This window comes from Cynoglossus semilaevis, unplaced genomic scaffold (genome assembly GCF_000523025.1).
Source record: "Cynoglossus semilaevis isolate Cse_v1.0 unplaced genomic scaffold, Cse_v1.0 scaffold1899, whole genome shotgun sequence".
NCBI classification, from domain to species: domain Eukaryota; kingdom Metazoa; phylum Chordata; class Actinopteri; order Pleuronectiformes; family Cynoglossidae; genus Cynoglossus; species Cynoglossus semilaevis.
Window position 1 is genome coordinate 1 of NW_007585239.1, and position 10,170 is coordinate 10,170.

The 10,170-nt window shown below is 41.4% G+C and overlaps 2 protein-coding genes across 2 annotated transcripts; both read right to left on the reverse strand.

The window, feature by feature from the left end:
- Nucleotides 1-3,491: 3,491 nt before the first annotated feature.
- On the reverse strand, nt 3,492-6,478 carry LOC103398988 (piggyBac transposable element-derived protein 2-like). The gene is made up of 2 exons (XM_025053931.1): nt 6,475-6,478; nt 3,492-5,375 (listed from the first exon to the last, which is right to left on the reverse strand). The coding sequence occupies exons 1-2, from the start codon at nt 6,476-6,478 to the stop codon at nt 3,574-3,576; spliced, it is 1,806 nt and encodes a 601-aa protein (XP_024909699.1). The 3' UTR covers nt 3,492-3,573.
- A 189-nt stretch (nt 6,479-6,667) lies between these two features.
- LOC112486606 (piggyBac transposable element-derived protein 3-like) lies at nt 6,668-9,444 on the reverse strand. Its single transcript, XM_025053932.1, has 2 exons — nt 8,977-9,444; nt 6,668-8,624 (listed from the first exon to the last, which is right to left on the reverse strand). Exon 2 carries the CDS (start codon nt 8,127-8,129, stop codon nt 6,843-6,845), a length of 1,287 nt encoding a protein of 428 aa, XP_024909700.1. The 5' UTR covers nt 8,130-8,624; nt 8,977-9,444; the 3' UTR covers nt 6,668-6,842.
- Nucleotides 9,445-10,170: the final 726 nt, after the last annotated feature.

Genomic DNA, 10,170 nt, shown 5'->3' on the forward strand with positions numbered 1-10,170 from the left:
GATGAATAAAGCCCTACTCTACTACTCTACTCTACTCAAGGGCTGCGATGTGAGATTCGTCGGATGTGAAGCCCTCCAAGTCAGAGATGCGTGTTGTATGGTATGCGAGGGAGGTCTGGAGTTGTAGGAAATTAGAGTCAAGCGTATTAAATCTGATATTCATATCTTCGTCTAGTTTCCCGATGGCAGCCAGGACGCTAGACTGCGTCGGTTGTGGAGTTGAAGTTTTCGTGAGATTAGTAGCGGAGCCGGGGCCGCTAGTCGTCCTAAGCTCGGTGCTAACGTCTCCGGTTATTTCCATCGTGTGAGCTGTTTCCATTTTTCTTCAGGTTTGCGATCGAGTGCGGCCATTTCTCCTTGGTTTTGTTTCTGGTAGCACTGCTTATCATATTGTGTTGTTTTTGAGGGAATTTCGTGAGTGTGTGGAGAAGCCTCTAAAAAACACGACTACTCCATGCGGCGTTCACTAGCCACTCCACAGCTTTCTAATTTTTGCTTGGCTTTCTCATTCATTTCATGACGTGGCAGGTGTTGAGAGAGTTAGGTATCAGCAAACCTTCCAAAACAAACATGTCTACTAAATGATGCAAGAGGAAAAAAACATGTTTTCCTGTATCCTGGAATTGTTGTTTTCAGCTAGAAATCCCACTGCTAATGTAATTTGTGAAATCTTTGTAGCAGTGCCACTGTGCACTTGAAAACGTGTCTGTGCACTCAGGTTATTAAAACACAATAGAAGCCTGTTTCTGAGTTGTAAAAAAAAAACAACTGCATGTTTCTCTAAACAAAGTCAGTGAACCACAATCTCCAGCTGGGCTTTGGTAGTTAAGGACCTGGAGCTCAGTGTCCTCATTACTGATGGTCAACAAGAGAAATGATCTCAAATAAGGAAATCAATAAAACAGGCCTCTGTTGGACCCAGCTGTGCCTTTTCAAACAATGGTGCTCTGAAGATGGTGGTTTCTGCAAATTGTTTCTGAGATCACCCACTGGGCTAGGTGTGGTCAGCAGGACCATTCTCACCAAAATGCCCCCGCTGACCACATAATGGAACCAAAATCAGAGCATTACATGAGGACAGCAGGCTGCACACACACACACACACACATAGACAGACATCATCATCATTGTTCCTCACAGGCCAGGACTCTGAGATTAAAATACTTTTCTCCTTCGTTTGTGTCCAAACTCTCATGCAACTCCTCATATGCCTTTTGTTTGGCCTTGGCCGTTTTTGACCCGGGCCCCGACCGATCCGGTATGGAAAACGATTTAATTCTCATTCTTTGATTTGGCAAAGGTTTTACACCGGATGCCCTTCCTGACCCAACCCTCACCATTTATCTGGGCTTGGGACTGGCACTATAAAACACTGATTCGTGTACCCTAGTGGCTGGTTTACTGTAGTAGCTACTTGTTTATCTGATTTCCAAATGAGTACGACACAACGCAGTGACACCGGCACCAACACAGGCATCGGATGACTTTCTTGAGGAAAATCTCAAAGACGAAAACTAAATAATTTAAACAAGTTTAACAACAGTTAGCATTATGAGCAAACATCGCACAGTCCAGTTCTTCAATCCATGCCAAACTGCTAAAGGTTTAACAATTCTAGAATAACTACTTTCACTAACTAACTATGAAGTAGGCACCAAGAATAATAACTATTAATTAACTGAAGAACAAAGGAGGAAGTTAGAATTTAATGAATATTCATCATTTCAATTCATAGATGGATAGAAACGTTGCAAAATGTTTTTATTACCAAGTGCGAAAATAATTTCCTCTTTTGGAAAATCAATGCTTTGAAACTGAATTTTAACATTTTAAGGTTTTCTGATTATATTTCATTTATTTAACTTGCCACCTGCCTTTCTTTTGTCTCATCTTTCACTGTGGGGACAAAGGCGCCCCCATTGGGGAGGTTTAACACTTTGATCTATCATCATCTGATTTTGTTTTTCCCGATAAAGAAAAAAAGTAGTTTTGTTGTTTTTTTATTTGTTTGTGACTTTAATCCTATGTCAACAAATGCTTTTTTTAAGAACCTGTTGCCACTGTGATACTTTAGCTCTGTTTAGTCAACACAGCCTGTGCTATTCTCTTTGTTTTCACGTCAACACATTTTGTTTCCTCTGCAACTCAGTGTGAAGAAACTGGTTTACATTTCTTCTCTGCCTTGCCTTTACAAGAAGTTGTTTGCTGCTGTTGTCACCCCTTGTGTCTGTCACACCAGCGTCTTCTGCTGCCACTGTCAGGCCTCCGTCACTTCATTTTTTTTCTTTTGTTCTCTTTCAGTTAACTTTTACTCTTTTACCACTGACCAAGAGAAAATATGCTTTTGTCAAGACTTGACTGTTGTGATGTAGCAGCCGAACAATACAGGTCAGCTATGAAACAGGTCCAGGGCACTGAAGATTATTACGTCAGTGTTAGGATTATTACATTTAAAGGGGGGTAGAGGGGGATGGGTGATCTGGCAGACAGATACGTGGTCTTTATGGGGCGTGTCCACACTTTTTTGGCATGGGAACTGTTTTTCAAATAACCGGGCTACAATATATTGAGAATATATGTATATGTATATGTATATGTATATGTATATATATACACACATATATACATATATGTATATGTAAGTATGAAGTACATGTGTGAACTTTACATGTACCTTCATATGTATGTCTTTACATGTGTAAAATATATACATATATACAGTATATATATAAATATATATTTACATATATGTATGTACATGTAAGTATGAATGCACGTGTATATTTTACATGTACATTCATATGTATGTATTTACATGTGTAATATATATATATATTATCTCTGTTGCTGAAATTCCTATAGTTTGGCTGCACTGCTAATTCAACGGATTAATGGTTAAATATTTTTGTACTGATGTAATGTGAAGAACACATCTAATCTGTTGCTTTTTTCATCTACGCTAACACAGTAGGTACGTCTTAATTTGGGACAAAACAAAACATCAGCAGAGTCTGACCGACACTTGGAAACTAAAACCCAACAGAAACAAAACAGAAAAAAAGGTGGCACAATTCAACGTATGGTGTACAACGGGGTGTCAAATTCTCTCCCCAGATACAGTGTGTAATGTAGAATTTGTTCATATGGAAACAAACTTTAGTTTTGCATATATATATATGTAATATATTAAAAAATATATAAATATAAATACATATTTATACATAATAATATCCCTTTGATGCATGACCCATGATATACTGAGTTTAAAAAATGTTACTAAGTGTTTTTATACATAAAAATAAGAACTGATTTGGTTCTGTTTTTATACACCAAACTTTCAAGGAGTTATGAACATGTCCACTCAGGTGGACAGCATGCGTTTGTGGATTTTAACTAAAATAATAAAAAATCAACAAAGATCAAGTGATATAACATTCAATGTTTATTGAATTATGCAAAAACAATAAAATATACTTTTCAAAATATTTTGCTCTCTTCAAACAACCATTCTGGGCTTTTCCTTTTCACTGAAAAATGAACTACAGTGTTTCAATTGACAAACTAGAGATCAGTTCAAGATCTTGTGTGAAAATTTGCCATGCACCCAGGGCACACAGCCACATTGCAACACATGCAGCTGTACTTCGTTTTTCGTGTGCATGCAGGGTCTTGGCACCTTTGGGCATTTTTTATGTCGTTTAGCTGGGGCCAGTGGTTTCCAGGGCCAAGCCTGACCTCACGGGTTACCTTGGATACAGGTTTGCGCTTCACAGGAAGAGGAGGTGGGGAAGTTGGTCTCCCCCTTTTGCGAACGGTGCCTGAATTTATCAATGAACAAGCCAAAGATGCCTTGAAAGGCAGAAGACCATCCTGCTCCAATCCAGAGAATCTGAGGAGATGCCAGGCGTTCACAACGGTCACATCCAGGAAGTGGAAGAACATTCTGATGTACCAGCGTTTGTTCTTGCGTCTGTGGGGATACATTGCCACCATCTGGTCCATCAGGCCGACCCCTCCCATATAATCGTTGTACACCTTCACTGCGAATGGCCTGTCAATGGTGATGATCTTCTTATCTTTCTTGGACCATCTCTGTGCAACATCTGTCGGGTGCTTGCCAAGACAGGAAGAGGCCTTGTGGATCAGTGAATTGTCAAGCCAACGTGTGACAGTGACGTCTTCACCATTGGTGACAACAGAGATAGCTCCTCTTCCTTCTTCTTTGAGTTCTGTTGCACTCTTGAGTTTCGCTTGTGCCCCCTGAAGCCTGTTGACCCGGCATGTGCCAGTGCCATAGATGCCCTGTTCCTTCAAGATAGTAATCAGTGGAATGCCGCAAAAGAAGTTGTCAAAAAACACCTTGTGGTTCTTGAATTGGATGTCATCACAGAGGCGCAAGATGACGTCTGCAGCCGTTCCCAGTTCGCTGACCGCACCTGTGCTGGCTGCACCCCTGTACACTTCGAAGCGGTACATGTATCCTGAAGCGCCTGCTCTTGCCCAAATTTTCACACCCCAGGGTTTGGGTTTTTTGGGGATGTATTGCTTGATAGACAATTTGCCTTTGAAGGGCATGATCATCTCATCTATGGCTTGAAACTCCTCAGGATCCACAGCAGAGAGGAAATTTGCTTGAAGAGTATCTAGCACTGGTTTTATTCGAAACAGTTTATCGTTTCCTGGATCCGTTGAGGAGGTGTCTGTAAAGTGAAGGTATCGGAGAATGTCCTCGAAACGGTTCACTGCCATGGCATCAGCAATCAAAGGTAAACGGAGTCCCTGCTCAGATGACCAATACATCCGTCTCCGTGGGTAGCGGATGAAGGTCATGACTAAGTTTATCCCAAGGAATGCCTTCATTTCTTCTGCTGTAGCATTCAGGTTCTCCCTTCCCTTCTGGAGGGCATAGAGGTTGGTGTGGTATGTTATATCATCTATGAGTTCTTCTGGGAAGAGGTGCAAGAAGAATTCCAGGGGCTCAGTTGCTTGAACATTTAGACTCCACTCTCCCAAGAAGTCCGGTAACACTCCCTCACATGGACTGTCCTTTACTTTCCAGGTGTGTCTTTTTTGTTGTTTTTTCTTTGCTTTCGCGGGTGGTGCTGGTGTGTCAACAGATTTCCCTGCTTCCACACCAGGTTCTACTGCTATTTCATCTGGGCTTTCTTCCTCTACATCCTCTACATCTGGTCCTTCCTCCTCAGATGCACTTTCACATTGATCTAGAGTTTTTTTACTTGGCAACCACTCTTCATCACTGCTGTCACTGTACTGTGAATCTTCTGAGTCATAAGGCAGTTCCTCCACAATTCTGTAGGCCTCGCTGGGCCTGGCACGCCCGGCACTAGCCTGTAAAATATGAATTGTGACTGTTACTCATAATTAGGGTGGCGACCTGCAACCCTGCTCATAATGAACAATGCACAAAACATAGATATTGATATATACAATGCAGCTTACATTCTAATAGCATAAAATGTTGATTTATACAAAAGAAAACTACTTCAGATGAAGCACTGTCAAGAGTGATATACTGTCAGCAATTGCATGTATTGAAGTCAAAATAAAGCAAGTGATGCATGCAGTCCACTTGAGTGGACATCTGGAAAATCGCAATTTCCTTCCAATCTAAAATCAATACTTGGACATTTTCACAACTATAGTGATTAATAGGTGTTACTTGATGCTAAAAAATTTTTTTACCTGCAGGTGTCTCCTACTGTAGAAGGATTGATAATATTGGATAATTACTGCATGGAGGGGTTATCCTTCAGCTGGCAACAAGTTTTTTAACCCCAATTGATGCAATGAGTTGCTTCTCATTTCCTAAACAACCATGTCGAAAGACACATCCCGTGGCCGTGATAAAGATGTTAGTCTGTTTGAGAAGGGTCAAATCATTGGCATGCATCAAGCAGAGAAAATATCTAAGGAGATTGCAGAAACTACTAAAATTGGGTTAAGAACTGTCTAACGCATTATTATTATATTGAATGACCAGGTTATTCAATCAATGGATTTTTTCTTCCCTGATGGCACGGGCATATTCCAAGAAGGCGCTCCAACAAAATATTAGTGTGACTTTTTTTTATGGTGGTGACTTTTTTGGCCAGGCAGTGTACATCTCTTAACCGTTTTGCTTGACATCAGCTTTAACATTTTTTTTTCTAATCAAAGCTACAGCAAAACATGTGTTTTTCTGTGCCTGAACGTTTTTACATGTACATTTAGACTGCTCTTTGGGATCGCTCAGGTCCTCAACTGTACGTCTGCTCCACTACATGGGATGCAGGGGAGCAGGGTGCAGGAAAGCCATCAGGGCACTGGCAGAGCAGACAGAGAAGGGCTGTGGCTAAGGAGGAAAGCGGGGACCTGGGGGGCCAAATAAAGCATGACCTAATCACATCAATGCAAATGAACCCGCAATAGTAAATTCCATACATAATAGGCATAATTAACCCTTTGATGCATGACCCATGATATACTGAGTTTTAAAAAATGTTACTCAGTGTTTTTATGTGTTTTTAGCCATAAAAATAAGAACTGATTTGTTTCTGTTTTTATACACCAAATTTTCAAGGAGTTATGAACGTGTCCACTCAGGTGGACAGCATGCATTTGTGGATTTTAACTAAAATAATAAAAAATCAACAAAGATCAAGTGATATAACATTCAATGTTTATTGAATTATGCAAAAACAATAAAATATACTTTTCAAAATATTTTGCTCTCTTCAAACAACCATTCTGGGCTTTTCCTTTTCACTGAAAAATGAACTACAGTGTTTCAATTGCAAAACCAAACAAACTGCAGTGCTTCAATTGACAAACTAGAGATCAGTTCAAGATCTTGTGTGAAAATTTGCCATGCACCCAGGGCACACAGCCACATTGCAACACATGCAGCTGTACTTCGTTTTTCGTGTGCATGCAGGGTCTTGGCACCTTTGGGCATTTTTTATGTCGTTTAGCTGGGGCCAGTGGTTTCCAGGGCCAAGCCTGACCTCACGGGTTACCTTGGATACAGGTTTGCGCTTCACAGGAAGAGGAGGTGGGGAAGTTGGTCTCCCCCTTTTGCGAACGGTGCCTGAATTTATCAATGAACAAGCCAAAGATGCCTTGAAAGGCAGAAGACCATCCTGCTCCAATCCAGAGAATCTGAGGAGATGCCAGGCGTTCACAACGGTCACATCCAGGAAGTGGAAGAACATTCTGATGTACCAGCGTTTGTTCTTGCGTCTGTGGGGATACATTGCCACCATCTGGTCCATCAGGCCGACCCCTCCCATATAATCGTTGTACACCTTCACTGCGAATGGCCTGTCAATGGTGATGATCTTCTTATCTTTCTTGGACCATCTCTGTGCAACATCTGTCGGGTGCTTGCCAAGACAGGAAGAGGCCTTGTGGATCAGTGAATTGTCAAGCCAACGTGTGACAGTGACGTCTTCACCATTGGTGACAACAGAGATAGCTCCTCTTCCTTCTTCTTTGAGTTCTGTTGCACTCTTGAGTTTCGCTTGTGCCCCCTGAAGCCTGTTGACCCGGCATGTGCCAGTGCCATAGATGCCCTGTTCCTTCAAGATAGTAATCAGTGGAATGCCGCAAAAGAAGTTGTCAAAAAACACCTTGTGGTTCTTGAATTGGATGTCATCACAGAGGCGCAAGATGACGTCTGCAGCCGTTCCCAGTTCGCTGACCGCACCTGTGCTGGCTGCACCCCTGTACACTTCGAAGCGGTACATGTATCCTGAAGCGCCTGCTCTTGCCCAAATTTTCACACCCCAGGGTTTGGGTTTTTTGGGGATGTATTGCTTGATAGACAATTTGCCTTTGAAGGGCATGATCATCTCATCTATGGCTTGAAACTCCTCAGGATCCACAGCAGAGAGGAAATTTGCTTGAAGAGTATCTAGCACTGGTTTTATTCGAAACAGTTTATCGTTTCCTGGATCCGTTGAGGAGGTGTCTGTAAAGTGAAGGTATCGGAGAATGTCCTCGAAACGGTTCACTGCCATGGCATCAGCAATCAAAGGTAAACGGAGTCCCTGCTCAGATGACCAATACATCCGTCTCCGTGGGTAGCGGATGAAGGTCATGACTAAGTTTATCCCAAGGAATGCCTTCATTTCTTCTGCTGTAGCATTCAGGTTCTCCCTTCCCTTCTGGAGGGCATAGAGGTTGGTGTGGTATGTTATATCATCTATGAGTTCTTCTGGGAAGAGGTGCAAGAAGAATTCCAGGGGCTCAGTTGCTTGAACATTTAGACTCCACTCTCCCAAGAAGTCCGGTAACACTCCCTCACATGGACTGTCCTTTACTTTCCAGGTGTGTCTTTTTTGTTGTTTTTTCTTTGCTTTCGCGGGTGGTGCTGGTGTGTCAACAGATCTCCCTGTTGGTGCTTCCACACCAGGTTCTACTGCTATTTCATCTGGGCTTTCCTCCTCCACATCCTCTACATCCGGTCCTTCCTCCTCAGATGCACTTTCACATTGATCTAGAGTTTTTTTACTTGGCAACCACTCTTCATCACTGCTGTCACTGTACTGTGAATCTTCTGAGTCATAAGGCAGTTCCTCCACAATTCTGTAGGCCTCGCTGGGCCTGGCACGCCCGGCACTAGCCTGTAAAATATGAATTGTGACTGTTACTCATAATTAGGGTGGCGACCTGCAACCCTACTCATAATGAACAATGCACAAAACAGATATTGATATATACAATGCAGCTTACATTCTAATAGCATAAAATGTTGATTTATACAAAAGAAAACTACTTCAGATGAAGCATTGTCAAGAGTGATATACTGTCAGCAATTGCATGTATTGAAGTAAAAATAAAGCAAGTGATGCATGCAGTCCACTTGAGTGGACATCTGGAAAATCGCAATTTCCTTCCAATCTAAAATCAATACTTGGACATTTTCACAACTATAGTGATTAATAGGTGTTACTTGATGCTAAAAAATTTTTTTACCTGCAGGTGTCTCCTACTGTAGAAGGATTGATAATATTGGATAATTACTGCATGGAGGGGTTATCCTTCAGCTGGCAACAAGTTTTTTAACCCCAATTGATGCAATGAGTTGCTTCTCATTTCCTAAACAACCATGTCGAAAGACACATCCCGTGGCCGTGATAAAGATGTTAGTCTGTTTGAGAAGGGTCAAATCATTGGCATGCATCAAGCAGAGAAAATATCTAAGGAGATTGCAGAAACTACTAAAATTGGGTTAAGAACTGTCTAACGCATTATTATTATATTGAATGACCAGGTTATTCAATCAATGGATTTTTTCTTCCCTGATGGCACGGGCATATTCCAAGAAGGCGCTCCAACAAAATATTAGTGTGACTTTTTTTTATGGTGGTGACTTTTTTGGCCAGGCAGTGTACATCTCTTAACCGTTTTGCTTGACATCAGCTTTAACATTTTTTTTTCTAATCAAAGCATAATTATAATAATATAAAAAGTATGTAAATCTGGAACAACCAAAGCTCAATATTATAAACACATGAGAAATTAAATTTGAAATAAGACACACAACAGTAGTATTTGTTTCATACATGTCTCTCTCTTGCTAATACTACAAACCCCGCCAGTATATAGTGGCTATGTAATGGTCGGGCAGCTCTTTGATAATAATTACACCAGGGGCCAGATTTGGCCTACGGGCCTGAGTTTGACACCCGTGGCATACAACCAGCAAATGTAAACAAAGTAGCCTTCCACATATAGGCAATGTGGAAGGCTACTTCCATATAGCCTATATGTGGAAGTCATCCGTTCTGCTCACCAACTAATCAAAATTTGTTTTAACGCCATTCGTCGGAATTATGGAACAAGACGTTCTTAATAACTTTATAGGAGATGGCGACGTAATCAATGCTGTAGTTCGAGGACTTTGTAAACCAAATTTAGTCCTTTGGTCAACAGCAGGAGGTCCCATCGACTGCTCGGCTGCTTGTCTCATGATCTGGACTCTGCTTCTCCAAAGAAAAACCGACTCCTACTTCCTAATAGAAGGAAAGATTTACACGCTGACTTTGACATTTTAGAAAAATAAAATCCAAACCACATTTCCCCCAGTGGTGATTATTGCTTTGGTTAGAGAGGAGTGCATTATATCCCATGATGTAACATTATATACAGTTAGGCCCAAAAGTATTT